The sequence below is a fragment of the Portunus trituberculatus genome, chromosome 17, assembly GCF_017591435.1.
Source record: "Portunus trituberculatus isolate SZX2019 chromosome 17, ASM1759143v1, whole genome shotgun sequence".
In the NCBI taxonomy this organism is placed as follows: Eukaryota; Metazoa; Arthropoda; class Malacostraca; order Decapoda; family Portunidae; genus Portunus; species Portunus trituberculatus.
Window position 1 is genome coordinate 27,767,521 of NC_059271.1, and position 27,183 is coordinate 27,794,703.

The following is a 27,183-nucleotide window of genomic DNA, read 5'->3' on the forward strand; positions in this document are numbered from 1 at the left end:
TGTGCCATTGGCTGACTCATTGCGCAGGCGCGGTGCTCACGGAGTCACGATCCGCGACTTAATGACGCTGTTGGGTGTCGGATAAGCTTCACTTAGTTCACAGGAGAGTGGAGACTGGAGAACTCAGAACAGCAGGCGGTCATGGTTACTGGCATCCCTCTAAATGCAATACCTCTTGTGGATGCGATTGACGAAAATAGGAAGTTTTTTTATCTATTTTAGACAAGGTATGTAAAATCTCACGTTAGTGTTATCCAGATATATACAGTAATAATGAATTATAGCCTGTGGCGGTTCTGTTACAGTTGAGTACAATAAACTCTAGATAGTTTTGGCCACCATTAGGTTGTTGTTCTTACTATTTACAACATTTTCAGTAAGTACACTACCTCCCTCAAATTAATAATAACGCTGCAATAGGTCCGGGAATGTGCGGTGTTCGGGGAGTTTTCTAAAGTCCAGCAAGCTGCGGCGAGCCTCGGAGCTCCATCACACTCGGAAATGAGCAGTACACTGACTTGCATTTGTTTATGGCTGGGGTTTGTGGGTAACTGCTGAATAGTTTTCTTATTGTGTCTATAGTTGTTTTGTCCAATGACGTGCTACCACCTCTTAACACCACGAGCTGCGCCAATGAGAATTTGCCATAGGTATTCGTAGGCGGGTCACAGTTGGGCAGACAAGTGCACACAGACCTGTGCGCAGTTCAGCCATGGCCACCGTTGACATTAGTTGTAAATGTTGCGAATGTGATTACTGGGAAATCATCGCTCCTGCTGTCCTCGTGGAGGACAGTGAATTTAACGACAATCGAGAAGGTGATGTCCCACAGCCAAGACCTTCAACCTTTCGTTAAGGTATTGTGAGGAGGGGTATTATTAGTAGAGATAGGGCATATTGTGTCAACCTATAAGAGAACCGGTGTGGGGATGGAAGCAGCCCCAGAGCAAGGATACGGTAGGTTAAGTTAGTGTTCTAGGGGGGGGGGAATCCGCGGGGGCGCAGTCCCCAGGTTAGGTTTATGTTAGAGTTAGGTTAGTGTTATAGGGGGGGTCCGCGGCTAGGATACATTAGGTTAAGTTAGGTTTATGAGTTAGATGGGGAGATTTTCTTTTATTAATTTAATTATTAATAATTTTAAGAATAACAGGTAGGACCAGTGGGAGGAAAGGAGAATCATAGTAACATTATGTACCACTGAAGACTTACAAGGAGAATGGATAAGCACAAGGAAATGGAAGAAGTGCTAAAATGCTTGGACAACATGCTGAGGAAGGACAAAAAAGTATTACTCGTGGGAGACTTGAACTGCAAAAACGTATATTGGGAAGAAATGGAAGTCAGTGGTTGTGCTGAACAATGTGGGGAAGTGCTACAGCTGGCAATGGTTAATACAGTGGATCAATGGGTGTTGGACCACACAAGATAGAGGAGAAAAAACATCTGTGCTTGACCGGGTGTTCACGAAAAAAATTAAAGTGGTCCAACTATTAATTGTCATAGCCTAATGGGGAAAAGTGATCATGTGGTTTTGGAAGTTGAATTTGGGGACTGAAATATTGAGCTGCAAAGAGGGTCATAAATAAGGAAGATTGAATCCTGCCAACACAAATTTTGAAGGGTTAAGTAAATATTGGTAGTAGTAATCGGAAAAAAATCACTGAGGGCAAAACAGTGCAAGATAAATATGAAATATTCATAGCAAAGTACAGTGAGGGGATGAAGTGGTGGAACATGTCCTCCCCGTCCCCCACATAATCAATGCCCATGATCACCATGAATGTGTTGTCTGAAACCAGTCTGGTCTTCACAGTTGAGGACTATGTTGTGAAGGAGGTTTCATCAAGTGCAGAGCCAAAGATGAGATGAAATAAACACAAGGATATTACCAGATTACAAACTGTTCACTTCTAAGTCTACTTATACAAGACACCACATAATGACATCCAGTATTTCTTTATAATAGGGTTGCATTGTCTTGAGAGTGTAGATGGAGATGACTCTGATTTCGGGACAGCCAGGGACGGTGTACTGCAACACTTCAGATGACAACACAACAATCATCTCTGAACATGTGTAGCCTACTCCTCCTTCACCTCCTCTTCGTGGCTCTTATTTCTTCTCATCAGAATTACTATTGTATTTGTACTCTCTCTCTCTCTCTCCTCTCTCTCTCTCTCTCTCTCTCTCTCTCTCTCTCTCTCTCTCTCTCTCTCTCTCTCTCTCTCTCTCTCTCTCTCTCTCTCTCTCTCTCTCTCTCTCTCTCTCTCTCTCTCTCTCTCTCTCTCTCTCTCTCTCTCTCTCTCTCTCTCTCTCTCTCTCTCTCTCTCTCTCTCTCTCTCTCTCTCTCTCTCTCTCTCTCTCTCTCTCTCTCTCTCTCTCTCTCTCTCTCTCTCTCTCTCTCCTCTCCTCTCTCTCTCTCTCTCTCTCTCTCTCTCTCTCTCTCTCTCTCTCTCTCTCTCTCTCTCTCTCTCTCTCTCTCTCTCTCTCTCTCTCTCTCTCTCTCTCTCTCTCTCTCTCTCTCTCTCTCTCTCTCTCTCTCTCTCTGACAATATTACTCCTCGTTTTCTTCTCTGGTATCATATATTGCTCATTACTGGTACTTAAAATAAGCTAAATTACATGCAAATATGTATTAGAATAATTTGCATTGAAATATACATTCCACTTGTATAGTCTGATTCTGTTCCAAACATTTTTTTATGAGACTTGTACAAAAAAAAACCATGATGCAAATGAAAGCAACCCACAGATATTGGTATAGTAGAGAAGTATGAGGCAAGAAGGGTATGCAAAGACTATATGCATAGCAGAGATTTATATTTTATAACTAGAGAACAGGACACAATTAACTTCTGACATGTATTAGCACCAAACCTCTCACTTAACAGAACTCAAAATTATAAGCACATTGCAGTCACCATCCAGACACATCCAGAGAACCAAGTTACTTAAGAAAGAAGACAAGACCTGCTTCATAAAGCACAACTCAGTTTCCTATGTAACACAGAGGCTGTGAAGATGTGATGAGTCTCCCTCGGCTGCACTTCTTAGCAGCAAGTACTCTTCACAATTACAGGACTTCTTCACAAGTCAAATCAGCTCTCAGGTATACAGCATACACCTCACACAGGCTCCAGCAGCTTGTTGATTCTAAGGCCAGTTATGATTTCTACTCTTCATGGTCTTTCACTAGGTCAGTGCTCACTGGCTTCCTCAGCTCCTTGTGCAGGCCTCCACACATCCAGGTCCCAATCCTCTGTCACCATGTGTATCTACCACTGCCTCAGGTCTGCCTCACAGGTCATCCAGTTGTCATCTTAAGACTCTTGGGCATTGTTTCCTTCTTAGATCTTCCTACATATTCGGGATATTTTTTTTTTTACCTCCCTTGCCTCAACCTTTGAAAAGTCTGTACATCACAGATAAATTATGGAATTTCACCAGAAATCTCATCTTGTTTCTGCTTTTGATAGATGGGGAGAGTCTAGAGATGTGATGCTTTTTGACTATCACATTTTTTTTGGCCAGTTATATAATAATCTTCACATTTTAGCCCATCCAAACAAAACACTTCTTTTGCAAGAGGCAGAACATCTTAGTCCTGTAATTTACATCATTCATACAATGGCTATTGTTGATATGACATGCAAGCTCTGCAAATTCAATGAAGGCAAAAGATTGCTAATGGCTGTTGGAGAGATAGGAAATTATGAACATGCATGATGGGCACCTCTTATCTCTTCTTTTACCATATGAGATGCGAGTCAGCCAAACTATGGCTACATCAGCAGGAACACCTGTTGTATGACTCAGCCACTTCCCTGTCCTGTTTCCAGGCATAGTAATGTCTTACAAATGAAAAGACTGGGCCAGGAAAAAAAAAAACATCCACATGATCCACCATTGGTCTTGAACACAGGCAAGTGGTCTGCTCGATGACGAACTTCCCATTTTTGCCCGCTGAACAACGAACAGTGGTGCTCCAAATAGTGTCTCAGCTAAAACATGCACAACAGCAAAAAGACAGTGGTTGCCCGGACAGTGTGAAGTATGATAACAATGGTGCCCACCATCAAGGATCAAAAGAGAATAGTGCTGTGTAGTATAATATTTGTTGTATGTGTGAAGAAGAAAAGAAAGTGGAAAAGGGCAAATGATGTCGTCAGCCATCATGGACACACCAGTTTTTCTCATTTCCTCTGATATGGTTTGCAAGGCTGATATAGCTCTATTCGATGAAGAAATGCTGCTCTAGACCACTAGTGGGCATAGGAACAGACATTTTACTTACTCACAAACATTCATAGTGATAACCACAGTCTTTTGCTTCTTTATTGAAACTTCATAGTCTGGTAGTAACATAATACTTCCAGGAGCGAGCAGTGTTCATTATTTTTCAGCAACAAGAAAACAAGCATTCTGCTCATTGTTCTGTGAACGAAAGCAAGATGTTTGTCATTGAACAGACAGCTCACCTGTGTTCAAGAGCAATGCTCAATCGTGTGGACGGGGCTTAATGCTTGAATGTTCAGCCACAAATAGCATTCATGTGCACTTCTACTTCCTTTAAATAATCATTGGGATGTTACTGCTCAGTCTCACTTACAAGGCAATTTTGTTTTAATTTGTGTGTGCACAGTTTATTACTTTGGGTAATTGAATACAGGTCTAAATTACTGTGTTCTGAACCTTGAAATAATACATCAGTAAAATAGCATAATACTTCATTATTTTGCACTGTAATGATGAGTTTGAAGAAAGCTATTAGCATTGTTTAATAGCTAAGAACCAAACAATAGCTTTTTACTAAGTAATATATAACTACAGCCACATACTGTATGATGCAAAGTTGCTTTGATGAGCACATCCAGCCAAATTATTCTCTTCACTTATGTGAATTTCAGTACGTTGAGAATCATCTCAAGGTAGCAGGCTCCACATATGTTCTTGTTGGAGCTTAGCCTCTGGTGTATCAGAATAATCAAGATCATTTGCTGTATACATACCAACCCCCCTGAAGCCTGACACAACAGCCAACATGTACTTGTAGAGAAGACTTCTTTCATCATCGTACCATATTTGATGCTGTCCTTTCTTGTTCTGTAATATAGAATAAATCAAAATTATTATGAGTGTATTATATCAAGAGGACTGTGAAGTGCTGAATCAAGACTTAAGGTAATTGAATGGTCAGTGAAATAGAACATGGAGTACAATGCTAAGAAATATAGTGCGATAGAGTTTGGAAAAAGTACAAGAACAAAAAGAACTTCTTATTTTGGAAATAAAATAATTATTAAAAGGACAGAAGAAAAGGACCTAGAGCTAACCATTTCAAACAAACTCATTTCGGAAGCATATCAAGAAGATCACTGGAGGAACTTATAATCTGCTGAGAAACATCGAGGCATTATTCATCTATATTGATGAGGAAATGATGCAAAAATTTATTACAATAATGATACATTCTTAATTGGAGTATGTAGCATTAGTATGGTCACCAAATCTTAAAAAGGTAAAATTAAATAAAATTTTAAAAAATCCAGAAGATAGAAAAAATCTAGAGAGCTGTTACAAAAGTCCCCACAAACGTAAGAGGATACAGGTAAGAAGAGAAGGTGAAGAGTTTAGGATTAAATACACTCAAGGAAAAGAGGGAAAGATGTGATTTGATAGCATTATATAGGATACTGAAAGCGATAGAGAAGTTGGAAAGACATGCTGTTCTAAAATTTGATATGAGAAATACCAGAAAACAAAGAAAGAAACTGAAAATGAGTGATTGCAGAAAAGACATTAAGCACTGTCAAGACAAGCGGGCGTGTCTGTCAGGCAGCAAATTCTGCTAGGCCTGCCCATGATTGTTGTTCACACGACCAAGTTGATCAAATAAATTTAGCAATAAGGATAGGAGAACTGAGGAAAAGCCAATCACATATCTTGAACTACCTTTCCAGGATCACATCAGCTATCAAGTTAGGAAAGAATTAACAGCCTTGTTAATGTGTCAGATGTAACCTTTAGATTTATTTTTGTTAATACAAATACTATTGGATCTTTGTTTAGACATAAGGATAGGCTACCTGATCCCTTGAGCTCTAACATAATATGTAAATTTTGTTGTCCCAGTTGTAAAACAAATAGGTACATCAGCTCAACAAGCTGAAACTTGAAATTACATATGCATGAGCACAATGGTATCTCCTTTAGAACAGGCAAATAGATCTCAAATCCAGGTTTTTCTGTCATAAGAAACCACTCAAGAGGTTTAGATCATGCTTTTAGAAAACAGGATTTCAAAATTTTGAATAAAGGCAAAAAAAACATTATCTGAATTGAGAATTGCTGAATCACTCTGGATTTATAAACATAATCCTAATTTGCTTGTCAATGCTTTAGAGCAATAAATTGTAGATGGCTCACTAGGGGTCTCTGGGTTGGACATGGTAAGATCAAAACTGTATAACAATGACATGGAATGTGGGAAGGATGTCAATTATGGGTTCACTATATCAATTTACACCTGGCAAGCATATTAATGTGTGGCCCCTGTTCATCTAGCAGCAAGTAAATAAGTGATGTAACTCGGTGTTATGGCCTCACTTTCCTGATATGTGGGATTTGTTGTGATATCAGTCCTACCTGAAGATTGGTCTATGAGCTCTGAGCTCGCTCCGTAATGGGGAAAGGCTGGCTGGGTGATCAGCAAGCGACTGTGATGAATCACACACACACACACACACACACACACACACACACACACACACACACACACACACTCAATTTAGTTTCCTGCAAAGATGTGTTGAGACTTGGAACAGTTTGAGTGAGGAAGTGGTGTCAGCAAAGAGTGTACATTGTTTTAAAGAAAAATTGGATAAGTGTAGGTATGGAGACGGGACGGGAGATATTTGGGTGTGTCTCCTTTCATGTGTAGCCCCTGTTCACCTAGCAGTGAGTAGATACGGGATGTAAATCGAGGAGTTGTGACCTTGTTGTCCCGGTGTGTGGTGTGTGCCTGGTCTCAGGCCTATCCGAAGATCGGAAATAATGAGCTCTGAGCTCGTTTCGTAGGGTAACGTCTGGCTGTCTCGTCAGAGACTGCAGCAGATCAAACAGTGAAACACACACACACACACACACACACACACACACACACACACACACACACACACACACACACACACTCCACAGGGATCAGTGTTGGCACCAGTAATGTTCGCGGTCTACATAAATGACATGGTGGATGGGGTGTCCAGTTATGTGAGCCTATTTGCAGACGATGCAAAATTGTTAAGAAAAGTGAGATGTGACAAAGATTGCGAACTACTCCAGGAAGACTTGGACAGAATATGGAAATGGAGCTGTACATGGCAAATGGAGTTCAACACGACAAAATGCAAGAAATTAGAGTTTGGCAAGAGTGAAAGAAGAATCAGGAGTATGTACAAGATAGGAAATGAAGACATAAAAACCAGTCATGAAGAAAAAGACCTTGGGGTGACAATTACCAATGACCTATCGCCAGAGAGACATATAAACAAAATAATTGGAGAAGTATTGAACTTATTGAGGAACATAAGAGTGGCGTTCGTATATTTAGATGAAGAAATGATGAAGAAAATAATTACTGCAATGATAAGACCGAGGCTTGAATATGCAACAATACAGTGGGCTCGAACTTAAAGAAACACATAAGGAAACTAGAGAAAGTACAGAGGGCTGCAACAAAAATGGTGCCTGACTTAAGAGATTTGACTTATGAAGACAGACTGAACAGAATGCAACTTCCGACCCTGGAAAACAGAAGAGAAAGGGGAGACCTGATAGCAATATACAGAGTGATGATTGGCATGGAAAAAATGGATAGGGAAGATCTGTGTATGTGGAATGAAAGAATGTCGAGAGGGCATGGGAAAAAACTAAAAATGGCCACTTATAGGAGAGATGTGAAAAAATATAGCTTCCCTCATAGAAGGGTGGAAGCATGGAATAGTTTAGACGTGGAAGTGGTCAACGCAAGGAATATTCATGATTTTAAGAAAAAGCTGGACATTAGTAGATATGGAGACGGGACAGTACGAGCATAGCTCTTTTCCCGTATGTTACAATTAGGTAAATACACACACACACACACACACACACACACACACACACACACACACACACACACACACACACACACACACACACACCCTTCTACATAATTTTTTTTTTCTAATAAGAGGGAGAACTGCCAAAGGCAAAAAAAAAAAAAATCTATATTAGAAAAAAAGCCCACTAGAATTGCAGTCTCCGTAAAAGATTAGAAAGAGTTAGTCAAAAGAGTGGGACAAATGTCTTGAAACCTTCTTCTTAAAAGAAGTTAAGTCATAGGAAGATGGAAATACAGAAGCAGGTAGGGAGTTCCAGAGTTTACCAGTGAAAGGTATGAATATTGGTTAACTCTTGTATTAGAGGGTTGGACAAAATAGAGATGAGAGGAAGAAAAAAGCCTTGTGCAGCAAGGCTGCAGGAGGAAGGGGAGGCATGCAGTTAGCAAGATCAGTAGAACAGTTAGCATGAAAATAGCGATAAAAGATAGAAAGAGATGCAATCTTTCGTCATTGAGAAAGAGGCTGAAAACAGTCAGAGGAGGGGAGTTGATGAGAAGAAAAGCTTTTGATTCCACCCTATTTAATAAAGCTATATGAGTAGAACCACCCCAAACATGCAAAGAGTTCTCCATACAAGGATGGATAAGGCCCTTTTACAGAGTTAGCAGTTGGATGGGCGAGAAAAATTGGCAGAGACGCCGCAGAATGCCTAACTTCATAAAAGCTGTTTTAGCAGGAGATGAGATGTGAAGTTTCCAGTTAAAATTATGAGTAAAGGACAGACCAAGGATATTTAGTGTGGAAGAGGGAGACAGTTGAGTGTCACTGAAGAAGGAAGGTTGTGTCGAGTTGATAGATGGAGGAATTGAGTTTTTGAGGCATTGAAAACTATTTTTTCTTTGCCCAATCAGAAATCTTAGAGAGATCAGAAGTCAGGCGTTCTGTGGCATCCTTGTGTGATCTGTTGACTTCCTGAAGGGTTGGTCGTCTCTGAAAGGATGTGGAAAGCTGTAGGGTGGTATCATCAGTGTAGGAATGGATAGGGCAAGAAGTTTGGTTAAGGTCATTAATGAATAATAGAAAGAGAGTGGGTGATAGGACAGAACTCTGAGGAACACCACTGTTAATAGATGTAGGAGAAGAACAGTGGCTGTCTACCACGGCTGCAATAGAACAGTCAGAAAGGAAACTAGAGTTGCAGAGAGAAGGATAGAAACTGTAGGAGGGCAGTTTTTAAATTGAAGCTTTGTGCCAGACTCTATCAAAAACTTTTGATATGTCCAATGCTACAGCAAAAGTTTCACCAAATTCTCTAAAAGAGGATGACCAAGACTCGGTAAAGAAATCCAGAAGATCACCAGTTGAGCAACCTTGATGGAAGCCATACTGGTGATTAGATAGAAGATTGTGAAGTGATAGATGTTCAAGAATCTTCTTATTGAGGATAGATTCAGAAACTTTAGACAAGCAAGAAATTAAAGCTATAGGACGGTAGTATGAAGGATTAGAACGGTCACCCTTTTTTAGGAACAGGCTGAATGTAGGCAAACTTCCAGCAAGAAGTCGATAGGCATAATTGAAAGAGTTTGGCCAGGCAAAGTGCAAGCACAGAAGCACAGTTTTAGAGAACAATAGGAGGAACCCCATCAGGTCTATAAGCATTCTGAGGGTTTAGGCCAGCGAGGGCATGGAAAACATCATTACGAAGAATTTTAATTGAAGATATGAAATATTCAGAGGGAGGAGGAGAGGGAGGGACAAGCCCAGAATCTTCCAAGGTGGAGTTTTTAGCAAAGGTTTGAGAGAAGAATTCGGCTTTAGAGATGGAAGAGATGGCAGTGGTGCCATCAGGATGAAATAAAGGAGGAAAAAAATGAAGTAAAGTTATTGGAGATGTTTTTTGGCCAGATGCCAGAAGTCACGAGGGGCATTAGAGTTTGAAAGATATTGACTTTTTCTATTTATGAAGGAGTGCTTGGCATGATTCCAGGCAGAAATATAAAGTGCATGAGATTCAGGAGATAGAAGGCTCAAGTACCTTTTGTGGGCAACCTCTCTATCACGTATAACACGAGAACAGGCTGCATTAAACCAAGGTTTAGAAGGTTTAGTTTGAGAAAAAGAATGAGGAATGTACACCACCATGCCAGACACTATCACCTCTGTTATGCATTCAGCACACAGAGATGGGTCACTGACACAGAAGCAATAATCTTTCCAGGGAAAATCAGCACAATAACTCCTCATGTCCCCCCATCTGGCAGAGGTAAAATGCCAGAGGCACCCCTGCTTTGGGGATCATGAGGAGGGACTGAAGAAATAGAACAAGATACAGAAATGAGATTGTGATTGGAAGAGCCCAACAGAGAAGATAGGTTGATAGAATAAGCTGAAGGATTAGAGGTGAGGAAAAGATCAAGAATGTTGGGCATATCTCCAAGATGAGTAGGGTGTTGCACCAGTTGCTCAAGGTCATGGAGGATAGCAAAGTTGAAGGCTAGTTCACCAGGATAGTCAGTGAAGGGAGAGGAAAGCCAAAGCTGGTGTTGAACATTGAAATCTCCAAGAATGGAGATATCTGCAAAAGGGTAGAGGGACAGAATGTGCTCCACTTTGGAAGTTAAATAGTCAAAGAATTTACTATAATCAGAGGAGTTAAATACTTCATTATTTTACTATTAGTTTCATTTGCTTTGAATTTTCTCTTTTCTCACCTGTTGTAACCTCTGCACATACCTTAAAATTGAACCAAGGAGTGAGGGAATTCTGATCCCAGTGGTATGTGGCATTGTAGAATTGGCGGATGTTCAAAATTTCTCTGAAGGGCAATTCTTTTCCTGCAGCATCACTACAGTTAACACCTCTGAATGGCACTTCCTTGATGTAGCATGTATTGTTCTGAGGGTAAAAAGATAAGTATTCATAGAGATGCTCATATATTTATTATAAATTGTAGCAGCTATTCTCTTTGTAATCTGTATGAAAAATGTAGGTAATGAAAAGTAGGAAAAAATCATATATCAACTGTAATAATAGTGAACATGGATTAAAATATTGAAATAAGATAAACTTTATTGTCAAAGAGCATATTACAAATACAGTTTGAAATTTCTTACAGTTGAGCTGATAACATACAAAAACATTTAAAGAATATGTGATGCATTCTATATTTTTAAGCCAATACTACAGCGTATATACATTATCCAAGTGCTCTACATCACAGATTTTCTAAACAGTGATTGAAAAGTTTAACACTTTGGTATGAATGATTTCTTTAATCTATTAGTATGATGCAGAGGCAGAGCCAGTCTTTTTACCTTATCTCAAAAATATGTAGATACAGTCAACTCTTGATTAGTGTGAGTTTGAACAGCATGATTTTGATTTAACACTACTTGATATTTAAAGAAATATGATTAAATAACGTGATTTATTCAATTTAACACGGGTTAACTCAACTCGATGACATTCACACATCCAAGCTGCTTCTGATGGGAACTGCACTGAGGTGCTCTGGACTTATGTGTATGTTTTGTATGGGTATTATTTTATTTCTTGACCTAACTGCTGGAACAGGTTTTATTTCTTTGGTTTACCTTGCTGAAAATGGTAAGGTTAAGGGTGGGTTAGAATGAGTTGGCAGTGTTGAAAACTCATCCAGTTACACTGGATGAGTTTTCAAGTATGTATACCAGTTATATCTGGTATACATATAGTCAATAAGTGAAGCAAAATCTGGGTGCCACAGTCAAGGTGATCCTAATGGCATGATCGTATATGAATAGAAAAATATGGTATCCATTATAACAGGCAATAGAGGGGCAGAAACACAAATTGTAGTGAAAATAACATACTACAATGTAAAGAAGGTTAGAAGAAGTGGTGGCTGCTGCCAATCGGTGCTATTTACAGAAGAAACAAGGAAAAAACAAAGAAACTGTTTCAGTTTTGAAAAATGAGAAGAAAAGAAAAAAACCTGAAAAATAAGAAAAACTCGAAAAGTAAGAAGAAAAGAAACAAACGAGTTGTTAAAAAGGCATAACTGTAAGGAAAAATAAGCGATCACTATTTCAGATAAGACCTACCTTGTCTAGCTGAAGACAGGGATAGATGTATCCATACCAAGGGACCCCAAGAATCAATTTGCTGGGATGGATACTCAATTCCAAGTAAAACATCATCCCTTGAGCAGTTTTGTAAAAACCAGAGTTTGGCCTGATGAATAGAGCTTTATGAATAGCAGTCAAATGATAATATAAGCAAGTAATTTTTAAAATTGTCATACAATATTCCTGTTGTTCATGATGAATTTAATTCATTGTCATGTATGTATGGAGTACCAGAGCACAATATTTCTTGACTCGTTACAAATCATGGGTGATAATCAGGATTATTAGAATGGTGGTGAAAGGTGAAGTAATTTTGAAAGTTTTTATTTGTGCTGATTTCCTGATCTCAAACCAAAGGTTTTTGTAAGCTGACATACAATCCTAAGCCACTTGTCCTAAAAGATATGCAAGAGTTTATAACTAATATTTTGCTGACTTTGTGCATATGGATGTCCTGAAATACAGGGGTGTAAGCATTTGTTAGCATTAGTTTGTACTCTACTTACCGAGCAGTACAGGGACCACTTAAGATCTGGCTCTGCTCATCATAGGCCATAATGAAGATGGCATCACTGTAATCAGCAATTTTCTTGTATTCATAGTAGCGGCCATCAATTCCATGTGGTGACCAAGCAACATCAAATGATACCTGCATAAGTCATGAATGTCACCCTAGCATACACACCAGAAGCTGACCAATACTAGAATAAGTTGGTCACCTCTTACTAATCTCATTTTATCATCATATGCATAACTCTGCCACACTGTAATGACATGACAAAATATGAGTAATGAAATTGAACTTAATTTCCACTATACCAAATGATCCATTCTATGTAATAAACATGTGCACATACACTTACCTGTGAGCCTGGAATTGCTGAGTGGAAGGCATCTGCTGTTTCCTTCACAAGGCTTGTCAGACCATATTGCTCAGGAGTGAAAGGATCAAGGGCATCTTCATAATCAATATTGATTCCATCAAGAAATTTCAAGATAACATCACTAATTTGCATTTTGATCCATTGCTGCCGAGCAGTAATATTACCAAGCTTACTTGTTGGAAAATTGCCTGTTGACAAAAAAATTAATTGAATAATGAAAATAAGCAAAGAATAGAAAGGGAGGAACTAGGTATTTTGAAGGTTTTCCAGATACAAAAGTATACATAAACCTTAAGATTTAGACAAAGAATCATCAAAGAAGTCTAATACTCACTAGTAATTTGTAAGTCATGCACAAGTTTCATAGACCATTATATGCTTTACGGTGCTTTCCTTTAACATTGATATCTGTATAGTACCCAATATGTTCACAAAGGTTCATAATGTAAAATATTGCAAGAAAGGTTTATTTTGGGGGCCATAAATGTGTACAGTGTGGATCCATACCTAGTTTGACCACTTGAGCGCCTTGCTGGTGGGCATAACACACTAGCTCAGCATCATAGAAGTTGAAGAGAGCCACAGTTGTGAGCTTAGACCAATCAAACTTTCCCCACACTGAAGCATCACATTTAGCCACAAAAGCAAACACCTGAATAAAAAATATTACAAGTGTACTTGTAGGATAAGATGATAAATTCAAATTTCTGTATTCCTGACATGATGTAAAAGATTTGATAAAGGACATTCATGTGCATTTTGTACTTTGTAAGGCATATTAAAGATGGTACAGTACATTAAAATTAAATCCCATGTATCTTATTTGAATAGATTAAGGAAAAATATTTTCTTAAGGTTATGGTTATCCAAGTAATGTATTCTCACAAGTACACAAAAATAAATACTATAACAAAATGTTAATGTATGATCTGGAGAAAAAAAAATAATGTACCTACAGTCCAAGACATGTTAAGGTTTTGTCTGATCATGAAATTCAACACCTGAAATGTAGTTATGTACTAGCTAATGATTAAAAAGCCTGAATCCTTGAGCCACTGTTCACATAAGGTTTCAATTCAAGCCTTCATATATGCCACTAATGAGATAATGCTACGGTAATATTTGTGTCTTGTGGCAATAAGAAAAAAAAACTTTACTTGTAAGCTTGCTTCTCTGGGCTGTGTGCTATGATGTGTAGACATCCCTAGTGCTATGTATCATATAGGAAAGTCTTACAATTCAACTAATACACTGAGTATCATGTGTTTAATTACAACATTGCTGATGCTGGGATTAGTGCTTGACTCCTAAATGAGAGAACACATGGCATGGCTGAAAATTCAGCCTTTTCATACTCTAGCACCCCTGCCAAGATAAACTAAACAGTGACATGATCCAGCTTAACTGACCCATTACTATCATGGAGAGGTCTTTGTCTTAAACCAAAATCATCATGGTTTAATACATTGGATGAAAATGGTAATTGGATAATATCTAAGAACTAAAAGATGTGTTCCTCATATTAAGCTAAGAACCAAGTGATAAAAAACTACTTACCTCAGTTTTCTTGGATTTGTTTATGAAGTTGAGGACATGTGGTGCTGTTGGATATTTATTCTTGGCTTGGGAAAGAGGCATGCAAAGAAGTTTGTTTTTGCAGGGACAAGAATTTGGAGATGCTCGAGCATCTTGTTTTATGGGGAAAGTTTCAACCACATTCAAAGAAGACACATAATTTTTTCCAAAAGTGATAGTGATACAGAGAAGGATTAAAACAAATACTAGAGCAGTTTTGTATGTTGCCATAATTGTGAAGAATGTAGTCTTCTGTTTTACTATCTTGCTATTCAGATGCAACTCATAAATGGATTTTGTAATTGCTGGACACCATTGTACTTAATGGGCACTCAATACCATGAAGAGCAGAGTTCCTGAAAATTAATGTTATTATTGAAAAAACTTGTGTACATATTTAGTTGTGACATAAAGGAAAATGGTTATGCTCAATGTCTTGGTTCTGTATACATATACTAGTATCCAACTTTACTTTGAAATTGTCATTATTCTTTGCATTGGTCTTTTTTTTTCTTTCCAGATTATTCCAGCCTTGAATATTTCTGTGGGAAAATCTCTGCCTCATTTTACCACAAGTGGTAAAGGCAATTAACTTAGTGTTCCTTCATGTGCCCTTATGTCCCTTTCATTCCACACTGTCTTAGTTTCATTATCAATCTTTCAATAATAGCCCTCTTTTTCCACCTTAGTCAGTCTCTCTCTCTCTCTCTCTCTCTCTCTCTCTCTCTCTCTCTCTCTCTCTCTCTCTCTCTCTCTCTCTCTCTCTCTCTCTCTCTCTCTCTCTCTCTCTCTCTCTCTCTCTCTCTCTCTCTCTCTCTCTCTCTCAAGGCCTCACACTTTGGTTTTCATTGCATATCCTTGCACAGCCTCTCTATTAACATGCCACAGAACACCTGACCTTCATCCTCTCCATCTATATCAACCAACACTGTCATTCATTCATAGCTTTCTCAAGTAATCTCTGGTACTCTCTATCTGCTTCTGCATTTCCATCTTCCTATGACTTGAACTCATTTAAAAAGGAGGTTTCAAGACATTTATCCCTTCCTTTTGGCTAACTCTCTCAGACCTGCACAGAACTGGCAACTAAGTGGGCATTTTTATTGCCCATGGCCAGTTATGTATATACAGTCAACTTTCAATTAATGTGAGGGTTACATTTCTGGAGATGTTGTGTTATTCAAACATAATTTTCCTATAGAAAACAATGGTAATAAGTGGGTTACGTTCCTTGCCACTGGGAAAGTGCCTATTCTGGATTTTCTCACTCAAACCTTAAATAAAAAAAAAAGAACTATTGATACATCATTAGGTCATGGAAACAATAAAAACGCCTGTTCTTATCTGCGCATCTTTCTTGTCCGAGAAATTATAAAATTATCATTCAACATGATTTGTCGTATGATTTTATATGCCAGGAACATTATCCCATATTCATACACTTATTATTAAGTGTGTTTAATGAAATAAACCATGAATGTAATTTGGTGGTAGTTGGTAGCAGTGTTTGTTTACCACCACATCAGCTGATTGAGCCACAGAGTACAGCACACTACGCTAGCTCACCATTCCACCATGGGCAACATGGAAAATTTCACAAAAAGAACCAGCTCTATTACTTCTGCAGAGTGTGATTTTTTTAGCATGATTTATTAAGAGACTTGGTGATCCAGGGAAGATGACAGTCCACCAGCTATCTACATAAATGGATATTTATCAAGCACTAAAGACATGCAGCTGATTGTAAGCAAAGTAGAATTTTGATAGAAAACTTAAGAGATGGAGATGCAGTGACTGAGGCTAGCTGGCGGTGATGTTGTTGTTCTTTAGACCTGTTCGTTCACTAAGGTGTTCTTATTATTGATGTGCTACCAATAAGTTTCGTGGATTTCACCCCCGGGTTTGGTTCCAATCTTAAGGTAGGCCATTTGAACGATAGCTTATGTACTTTTGTTTCTAAAGTCAGTTAATTTGAAAAATAATGATAGGTATTTAGACAATTTATATGAAGGTAATGACGAAGACATGGGTCTTGGTTCACCTTCGCAGTGAAGGTAAATCCTGCCTGATCATTGCCTTCCCAAGTTGTGGGAAGGCAGCGTTCGCTCTTAACAATAGCGATTTCTCCCAGATGGTATCTTTCAGTTGATGAAACTGGAAGGTATTGTTTGAAAATTTGACTGAGTGTCTCGGTGCTGTTCTCCCCAGAAGTAGCTTGGTTGTGCATGATGTTATTGAGTCAAGTTAACCCATATTAAATCAAATTAATTGCCTTATTTGATTGTATTTCTTTTAATATCAAGTTGCATTAAATTGAAATTGCATTATTCAAATACACATTAATTGAGAGTTTACTCTATATATATATATATATATATATATATATATATATATATATATATATATATATATATATATATATATATATATAATTTTTTTTATTCATTTTTTTATTTTTTTTATTTATTTTATTTTTTCTTTTCTTCTGGATAGCTATCTTGTATTCTCTTCTTTAGTGACACTCAACTATCCCATTCTTTTACTAAGAACATTCTTGGTGCATTCTTCACTAATAGTCTAAGCTGAAAGGTTTGCATTATCTCACACTAAAGCAGCGCATGTGAAGCTGTATCTTTTATGTTACTCCCAGTTAATTTGCCCTCTCTCTCCCATCCCAATCCAAGCTGTGCATACTTTGATCATATTATTATATTGTGGGACATTCCCCACTAAAGTTGTTTCCTAAATATAAATTCTTTTCCTTAACTTCATTCCATGACATAATCAAACATGTTAATTCTTCGTCTTAACTTTTTAAAAAATTACCCAAGTATATAACTTATTTCCAGAATACTATTATATATGAAACATTGGATTAATAGCTAATGATTTACTGTAATGTTCGCACACTAAAATAATTCACCTAACTGAACAGTTGCAGTGTTGTCAAATTAGAAAGACGGTTTTACAATAAGAGCTCTGTTAGTGATAATGTGTTATCTCTAGTTATTGTGGATAATGGGTTGTTATGGAACATTATAATGAGACCACACACTAGTTACGCGTCTTTGACCAGTGTTCGGAAATGGCAAGCAGCAGATTCTTGATGGTAGTTGTAAACTTGTAGGAGGTAATTTCGTTGTCGAGGCGCAAGCAGTTCACTGTTGACTGGTTACGCCAGATTGCATAGAAATATTCAATGAGATGGTCAAGTATAAAAAAAATTCAGATCATTGCAGCGAGGGTTTATTTCACAAATGATGACGGCTATTCATCTCTAACGATCAACAAAATCAAAAAAATAATTGAAAATACTTTGATAGGGAGGCGTCAGCTGGATGTGGCGTGCTTTGTTTACATAGGTCAGGGTTGCCAATGCTATGCTTCCGGCTGTGTCCGTTGCAACACTGCCCTCAAGGGATACTAAAGTAAACAATAATCCAACTTTTCGTAAAACCTTATAGCCTGGAAGGGGAGGGCACAGCCTCCCACGGGCCCCACCAAGTTAATTTCTCCCTTGTTATTTATACATTTCCTTATATCAAACAACATTAGATTAGGATGTCACAATATTTAACTTTCCTTTCATTATTTCTGTAAGTTAATTTCCTACAACGAATTTCTGTATCTCTGAGTTTACTTGACCCTACTTCTACTACTACTACTACTACTACTACTACTACTACTACTACTACTACTACTACTACTACTACTACTACTACTACTACTACTACTACTACTACTACTACTACTACTACTACTACTACTACTACTACTACTACTACTACTACTACTATGATAATGGCGATGGGTAATATATCTGCTCCTCCGCTTAATTTCTCCTACTACTACTATTATAGTGTTATTTTCGAAGCAGTCTGTTTCATTCCCTTTCATTGGCTTGTCAGTCAGAGCTACTACTATTATTACTATCGCTACTAAAGTCTGATATAGATGGATACCTAATATAGAAAAATTATAAAGATTCCTCCTCCTCCTCCTGCTACTAATACAACAACAACAACAACTACTACTACTACTACTACTACTACTACTACTACTACTACTACTACTACTACTACTACTACTACTACTACTACTATTACTTTACTACTACTACTACTACTACTACTACTACTACTACTTTTACTACTACTACTACTAGTACAACAACAACAACAACAACAACAACAACAGCAGCAGCAGCAGCAGCAGCAGCAGCAGCAGCAGCAGCAACAGCAACAACAACAACAACAACAACAACAACAACAACAACAACAACAACAACAACAACTACTACTACTACTACTACTACTACTACTACTACTACTACTACTACTACTACTACTACTACTACTACAACAACAACAACAACAACTACAACTACTACTACTACTATTCTCGTTCTCGAAGCAGCCTTTAAAATTTCATTCCCTCACATCACCTAGTCAGTCAGAACTACTAGTAGTACTATTACTTAACTACTATTTCTACTACCTAGGTAAAGTCTAAAAATATTGTAGATAGTAATAAAGATAATTGATAAACCGTGAAAAGATTATAAAAAAGAAAATCAGTTAATGAGCACAGGTACAGCTCGAGCAAGATTGGGTACCCTCGAGAGTCGAGACCCTGTGACCTGTGTTCAGATTCATACTTTCACCAGTGAATCTCAAACAGCTACAGGAGATACACACGCTCACGTACGTCACTTCACTCTCCCCTTCTCGTACATTCCAGTTAAAGTAGAGTACATCCAATATTATTAGTCGTGCTGTGCACTGTGATGTACTTATAACCATCCTCCAAGCACATACATCAGGTAATAACATGTGTAACATTTTTTTTTTTTTTTTTTTATGCTGCCAAATTGCCATGGTCATGTTAAGGCGGGTTCACATGTGCCAATTTGCGACTGATATTTTATGGACGTAGAATTTCTGACTCATTCCTTCTAGTCGGAAAGTATCGACTGGTTGGCACCTTGGCGGGAAGTCAATGCTACCCGCCAAGATGCCTTTGCCCAGTGACGGTGCTGAAGCTGTGGTTGCTCTTTTTTTAGCGTACTGGAAGAATCAACAGAAAAGAAAATGCCTGTGGATACGTCCCTGGCTAAGTAAAAGGAAAGAAAGGAGTGTGTCCCACACTTTTTTACCTGCACTGAACTTGGAAGACCCTACATTTCTCATAAGAATATTGTTAATCTTAAGAAGATTATACATAATTGCGATCAAATTAAATCCTGACATGTCTTCAATCCTCACATTCAACAACACCCTCCATTGAGAGAGACAGTTCTTGTAGTGGCAACTATTTTTAAAGCTTACTCCGTGAAATCACGACATAAATAAAGTCGCAAATCGACTAGCAAGACCAACATGTTGGTCTTGTTTTGCGACTGTTTTATGCAGTCACTAGGCATCGATTGTGATTCGGAAACTTGACGTACGTAAAATATCAGTCGCAAATTGGTACGTGTGAACCCGCCTTAAGACACCGCCATGCTCCTCCACCTAAGTGATGAATTGTGTGTCTAATGTTTGTTAATATAGCTGAAATTGTAAGGGTTTTCTAAGGGTATTTTTTAAGGTTCCAGTGACAGATTAACAATATATCTGCATTATTAAAGGTGGATTCACACTTGCCGATTTGCAACTTATATTTTACGTACGTAGAGTTTCTTACTCACAATCGGTGGTGAAAGCAACACACAAGCTAAAAAGGATCATGAGAAAAAGTGACCGCTAACAAATACCTCCTTATCTGCTTTGCTTTTGGTATTTCATGCAAGTTTTCACTTTATGCATCACAAAACAGCCTTTTCTTTGTGGTAAGACTTGTAAAATGCTAATAGAAATGTTTTGTGAACATAAATGTATGAATATGAAAGAAACACCTCCTTGGGAGGTGGTATTACTGCCAACCTGCTTGCAACCTCGTTACCATGACAACAATATCTCCCTATGTGTTCTGCTCGCTGTGTGCGTGACGTCATCAAACTCAGTTAACAGACATTAAATTGAAGGAATCGTGTTATTCATTCATATCTCCTTAAATATCAAGTCGCGTTAAAGGTGAAATCATGTTATTCAAACTCGCGTTAATTGCAAGTTGAGTGTGTGTGTGTGTGTGTGTGTGTGTGTGTGTGTGTGTGTGTGTGTGTGTAATTCACTGTTTGATCTGCTGCAGTCTCTGACGAGACAGCCAGACGTTACCCTACGGAACGAGCTCAGAGCTCATTATTTCCGATCTTGGGATAGGCCTGAGACCAGGTACACACCACACACCGAGACAACAAGGTCACAACTCCTCGATTTACATCCCGTACCTACTCACTGCTAGGTGAACAGGGGCTACACGTGAAAGGAGACACACCCAAATATCTCCACCCGGCCGGGGAATCGAACCCCGGTCATCTGGCTTGTGAAGCCAGCGCTCTAACCACTGAGCTACCGGGCCGTGTGTGTGTGTGTGTGTGTGTTGTAATTTATCCTTTTATTGTAGATTAAGTACACTGCCCTTCATTGTGATACATCCTGTCTTACTTCACTGTGCATGTTCAGTTGTAGATTAGGATTTTAGTAGTCTTTTGATGTATTCTCAGCTCCACAATGTTGTATTGTAGTGCCAGGAACATTAGTATTAACTTGTCAGTAAACCCACAGTTGTAGACTTGAAGTATTTATTCTGGACATTACAAAGGCCACTGCCTTCATCTTCAGCAGTACAAGGTAGAATCATTGTACTTGTACTGCTGAAGATGAAGGCAGTGGCCTTCGAAACATCCAGAATAAATACTTCAAGTCTACAACTGTGGGTTTACTGACAAGTTTATATTCACGATAGTGTGATATTCCATCCCCACATTAGTATTAAGTTAGTAATTATTAAGGTTATAAATGTAACTACGACACATGTGGGATATCATGCACAGACAGACAGACATACAGACATACCGTATTGAGACTCTGTCGGAGAGAGAGAGAGGGGGGGGGCTAGCCAGCCATGAATTAAAAACACTAAATTCTATTGCTGTGTAATGAGAAAGTCTAACACAAATATTTCGCTCCAGTCAGCAGAGGGAAAACTGAGCTGTTCGGAAATATGTCTTTCATTAATGTAACTCCAGTAATAATGTCAATTAAATAATTTTTTATTGCATCCGCGCCAGTCCTATTGTGACGACTGCCAATAATTTTTTTGGGGGGAGAGAATACTTGATCACCCAAGGAGTTAGACTGTGGGAACAATGCGAAGATCCTCTTCTCACACACCAACTCCTTCTTCATCTGAGCAGGTCAGTAGCTCCTCGCTTCCATAAAATTAACATAACATTTATATGAAACATAGTGCTTATACACATATATTATTTAATTACTTATACAGTACCAACTCATTCTTCATCTGAGCAGATAACGGCAAATATCCTCTCTCTCAGTACTCATGAAATCCACCTTTTCTTTTTCTTTTTTTTTATGTGGGGAAGGGGAATAGGATATGTTTTTTTGTGAAGATATATTGTTGGCCATGGTGTTGGGTAAAGTGATGGAGGAAGGGGGACTGTCACCAACCACAGTTTGTCCTCCCCCCCCAAAAAAAAAACAGTGTAACGAGAATGGCACCATTTGGTACATTTTTTCCCAGAAACAGTGCATTGCGGCCCTAGAGACAAGTTAAGTGAGTTTTCTTGTGGAACTACAAAGTGATCAAGTCTCGCGTGCTACTGCCAAGGAGTCAAGTGTAGTGAGGCTGTGTGAAGCAGTGGGTTCTACTTTGTAATAATTTTCAGTAAATTGGGCTGTAAGTCAAAAGTTCATGATTGTGCACAGAAAGTTCACTTGATATTATTCAGTTAGTTTATTTGTTTATTTATTTTTTCTCTTTTAATTAGATTTATTTAAATGTATGGTGAATAGTAATAACAATTTAAATTAAACCAGTGGCTTTAAGACCAGCTACAGCTACCATTTTGTTAAAGATAAGGCCCAAAATTTCTAAAAGAATAATAGTTGTTTTCATTCAAAATTTCTTTTTCTTTTTCCTCGCATTACAGTATTTCTTGCTATCTTTAAGTGCTATTTTTTCATGCCAACTGCTCTTATCTTGCTAACTGTATGCCTCCCTTCTTCCTGTGGCATCACTGTACAAGACTTCCTTCCCTTACCGTTATTTTATCCACCTCGCTAATGCAAGAGTTAACTAGTACTTGATTGGAGGAGGCAGTAGATATCTGCTGAAATGATAATTACTCTCAGTGAGATCTAATAGCACTGGTTCAGGGGGTGCTGTGAACTTCCGTTAAGCCAGCTGTGACCTCACTTGAGCATTTCCCTTTGTGTCTTACAACACAAGGGGGCAGTCACAGCCTGCCCTCTAAATACAACTCTCTTCCTGCACACAAAACTACATGCACTGGCTACATATACATTCTTCATGCAAAATTCATAATTAAAAAAAAAAAAAAAAAAAAACTTCTATACCATCCTCAGAGTCCCCTTCAGATTAGATATTTCTACTTTAGAGACCAGGATGTCAATGGGCCTTTTTTTTTTTAACCAATTTATATTTTGCCCTTGGTTGGTGTTTCCTCTTACATAAAAAAGTAATTAGTTTATCTGGCAAACTCTGGAAATCTATGTAGAGATATACCGATGTATCTGTATCGGTATCGGAATCGGCGGTATTGGCCCATTCTTCGGGTATCGGTATCGGCATCGGCTTATTTTATGCCGACACTTCCGATACCTAAAAGGAATTTACTACTTAGTGATATATTCAATATAAGATATTGATGATACCAAATTAATATAATACGGCGTATTAAGTTTCCGTGGTGATTACCGTATGTCATAGAATACTGTTTTCTGTGGTAATAAGCCACAACCTCTAAACTGGACATGTATGAAACGCATATAGGCTGAACTCCAGCATCCTGTCACACGGTCGGTCATGAGTCACCACGCATTCTCACTGTCTCTCAGTCAGACGCTGCTCCTCCACCCACACAAAGTTCACACAGGTGAAAAGCTTATGTTTTTGAACTATAATCTAAGAATGTCAAACTTCAGATATTGAGAATCCAACAAAATGATTTGGTATATATATATATATATATATATATATATATATATATATATATATATATATATATATATATATATATATATATATATATATATATATATATATATATATATATATATATATATATATATATATAGGCATTTTGCATTATTGTAAATAACAGCATATTCTTATTTGATTTATAATTAACAGTGCTAGTGCTAGCCTTTTCCAAGATATCATACTGGAATAGGTGGAAGCTCGAATTATATATGTATATTAATTTTAATGCAAGTTTAATTTTTGAGTTACTTGTGTTAACCTAAGGATGTAAAAATTCCATAACTAAGACAGTAACGATTCTGTTTTGTAATCATGTGCATTGTGTATAATTTGTTGCATATTAATTATTTAAGATCATAGAAATACACTAGAAATTTAGAATAAACTAAACTTTTTTTCTATTTAATTGAAAAGATTAGGTGAAAGCTCATTTTTCTGAATTGGTCTACTAATGTGTAATGGATGTCAGATTTAATTAAAGAGAAACATACACAACAAAATGAGTTTCTTTTGCTAATATTTTGTGTCCATTTTACAATATTAATAATTTTAAAAATATTTTTGATCGCCAAAATATCAATAAAATTAATAATGAAAATGTACAAGACCAAACGGTCGCTAAAGGAGTAAGAAGTAAGAATTTAAAATAACTGACAAGAATCAGAAGACTGAGAAGATATTCATTCCAATTACTGAGTAATTTACCTTTGCAAATGGCTTCAAAAAGCTTCTAGAATTGCTCCTATTTCATTTCACAAACGTTCTCAGAAGGACTTACAGCATTCCCCAAAACAAAGCCTCCCATCTGATAACGCTCGCCGTCCACCAACTCATCCTGGTGTCCAGTGCAGTAATCACTATAAGTAGTAGTATCGGTATCGGTGTTATCAGTATCGGCCCAATTAGGTGGTATCGGTATTGGAATTGGCCAAAATTTTGGTATTGGTACATCTCTAAATCTATGCTGCTTCTGTATTTCCACCTTCCTATAACCTGATCTCACTTTAGAAAGAGGTATCAAGACGTCACAACTTTTGGATAACTCATTTGACACTTCTGTGACCAACACCTCAGTGAGCTTTTTGTTACTCCAAATAATATAACTTTTAAAGTTTTGTCATTGAGCTGTTAAGTTTCGTCATTGAGCAGTTAATTTGCCCTTACATATCTTGATACTTTGGATCACTTTTCAATTTCCATTTTGTTTTAACAGACCTTATTAAATAAAGGTTTCTCAGCTAAACAAATAGTTGTCAACTCAAGACCACAATTATAACTATATTAATGAAAAAAAATGGTGATAAAATATGATATTTCTAGTAATAAATATGAGCTAATAAAATCAAATGATGAATAAAGAAAATGTCTCAAATTCCATATGACTTAAAGCTGATTACAATGTGATTACTCAGCATAATATACTTATTATGGTAATTTGTCTCTTAAATTCTATATGACTTAAAGCTGTTTACAATGTGATTACTGAGCATAATATACCTATGGTAATTTAACATGACCAACTTACAACTGGTTTTCTGTAACCAAACATAGTCGTAAGTCGACGACTCCTGCTATCTAAATGACCAGCACCTGTGATTCTAGTTTATATGGATCATACTGTCTAAATGACCTTTATTGATATAGTCATCTTAATTTTTGTGGGGACACTTTCCATAATGCACAAGTCTCACAAATAGCAAGCTCTTCTTTCTACTAAAGAGTACTTTAGTATTTTAGAAATTAATTTCACATATTAGTTTAATAACCAGGTGTTCATTCAGTATACTATGTATACAACTCTTTTTACTGGCAGTAACAATGCTAGAAGGCTATACCACACTTCATTTCCAGCTCTCCCTTCTGGGAAGATCTTAATTAAAAACAGGTGCTGGATACAACTACAAAGAATGTAAGAAATAAAATGGGTTGGTAGGTGTAATAATGAATAGATCTCCTGTTTACATTTTATTGTGAGCACATCACATAACAAAACTGAAGACAATACAAAGCCATAGTTTTATGTCAAGCTTTTGACACTTTTTATGCAAATGAATGCAAATAGACAAAAATAATACCAACAGTGTAAGTAGCAATGCATTTAGATAAAAAAAAAAAAAAAATGTTGCATTAAGCTAAGGATTGAATTCTGGCATACATAATTTGCTAATTCCTAAGTGTATAGATTGTGCACCTGCAATTGTTCTGGAGCTATTAAATCATTTGACTAGAATGATGGATGTGGCTAATTGCACATTGCAAAATATCTAACATCCAAGATTACAATTTAGGTTTTATCAAATATTTTCTGTAGAGAATATTGTCACAGGAGCTACTTATCATTTACTACAGTAAAAAAAAGGCCATGGATAAGCCAAGCTAGTCTATTAACACCTCAAAATTAGGCCTTAAATACCTACATTAATTTTTATTATCTTTTTTATTTATTTATTTATTTTTTTGGAAAAGTACATAAGCACAAAGGACATGTAAAGCTGAATACTGTAATCAAATCTGGAATGAGGAATGCAAATGGAACACTGTTTGGGTTAGCAGCTCAAAAAATAATCATCACTCATTAATGAAAAGTGTAATGCTATACTAGAGCAGTTTTACTACAACTGTAATTTACACTGTTGGTAAGCAGATTGAAGTGAAACATCTTAATTGATAATAATAAAAAAATGTGTATAAATGCCTTTCAGTTGCAGACATGTAACTGTAACATGGTTACTTGGGAATGCACAATATCTACAACCTTCCAAACCATTGTTCACTTATTATATTATCCAGTGCCACAACATGAAGAGTTATACAAACCAAAGATAATATGCATTAAGTCATGAAGTTTGCCACAAGGAATAATTACTAAGTGTGATTTATAGGTAATTTGGAAATGCCTGATACAAGCAAAAAAAGTAGGACGCACACAGAATATATGCAACCAAATTCCACATAAAATGAAAATATAATAAATATACATGAAATGAGCAATACTAAAATTATACATACACAAGCATAAAAATGCTTACCACATACATAACTTGGTTCAGCTTATTTGTATGAGCACCAGATGAAAAATAATTAACATTCCATGAGAGGACAATGATTTCACCTGCCTTTGCTCTGGGTAACATTTACTCCAGACTACATTGTTCAGCTCTGTATAAAGTCTGTTTTAGTTGCCTACCTTGTGGATCTAACCAGATCTTACGGTCACTAATACCTTAACATTACACAGATATATATTATATCTGTTTCCATTTCCATTATACTTGTTTTCAAACACTGAATGAGAATGTATTGAAAGCTATTATATTTATGAAATATTTACCAGTTGTTATTATATTTTCTTTTCTCCATTATAACCATAGTTGCCACAGGTTAAGCTAA

At 37.3% G+C, this 27,183-nt stretch overlaps 1 protein-coding gene across 1 annotated transcript; it reads right to left on the reverse strand.

Moving 5' to 3' along the window:
- Positions 1-2,803: 2,803 nt before the first annotated feature.
- On the reverse strand, positions 2,804-18,156 carry LOC123504776 (di-N-acetylchitobiase-like). Its single transcript, XM_045255595.1, has 8 exons — positions 17,983-18,156; positions 14,650-14,714; positions 13,600-13,744; positions 13,072-13,280; positions 12,715-12,857; positions 12,185-12,314; positions 10,836-10,997; positions 2,804-5,103 (listed from the first exon to the last, which is right to left on the reverse strand). The coding sequence occupies exons 4-8, from the start codon at positions 13,222-13,224 to the stop codon at positions 4,924-4,926; spliced, it is 768 nt and encodes a 255-aa protein (XP_045111530.1). The 5' UTR covers positions 13,225-13,280; positions 13,600-13,744; positions 14,650-14,714; positions 17,983-18,156; the 3' UTR covers positions 2,804-4,923.
- Positions 18,157-27,183: the final 9,027 nt, after the last annotated feature.

What these genes read in the sequence shown, in the direction of transcription:
- LOC123504776 (XM_045255595.1), bottom strand. Translation starts at nt 13,224, where the DNA reads ATGCAAATTAGTGATGTTATCTTGAAATTTCTTGATGGAATCAATATT. An exon ending in AGTGGTCCCTGTACTGCTCG is followed by an intron (nt 12,315 to 12,714) that starts GTAAGTAGAGTA and finishes TCTATTCATCAG; the next exon opens with GCCAAACTCTGGTTTTTACA. An exon ending in CCTGTCTTCAGCTAGACAAG is followed by an intron (nt 10,998 to 12,184) that starts GTAGGTCTTATC and finishes TTTTACCCTCAG; the next exon opens with AACAATACATGCTACATCAA.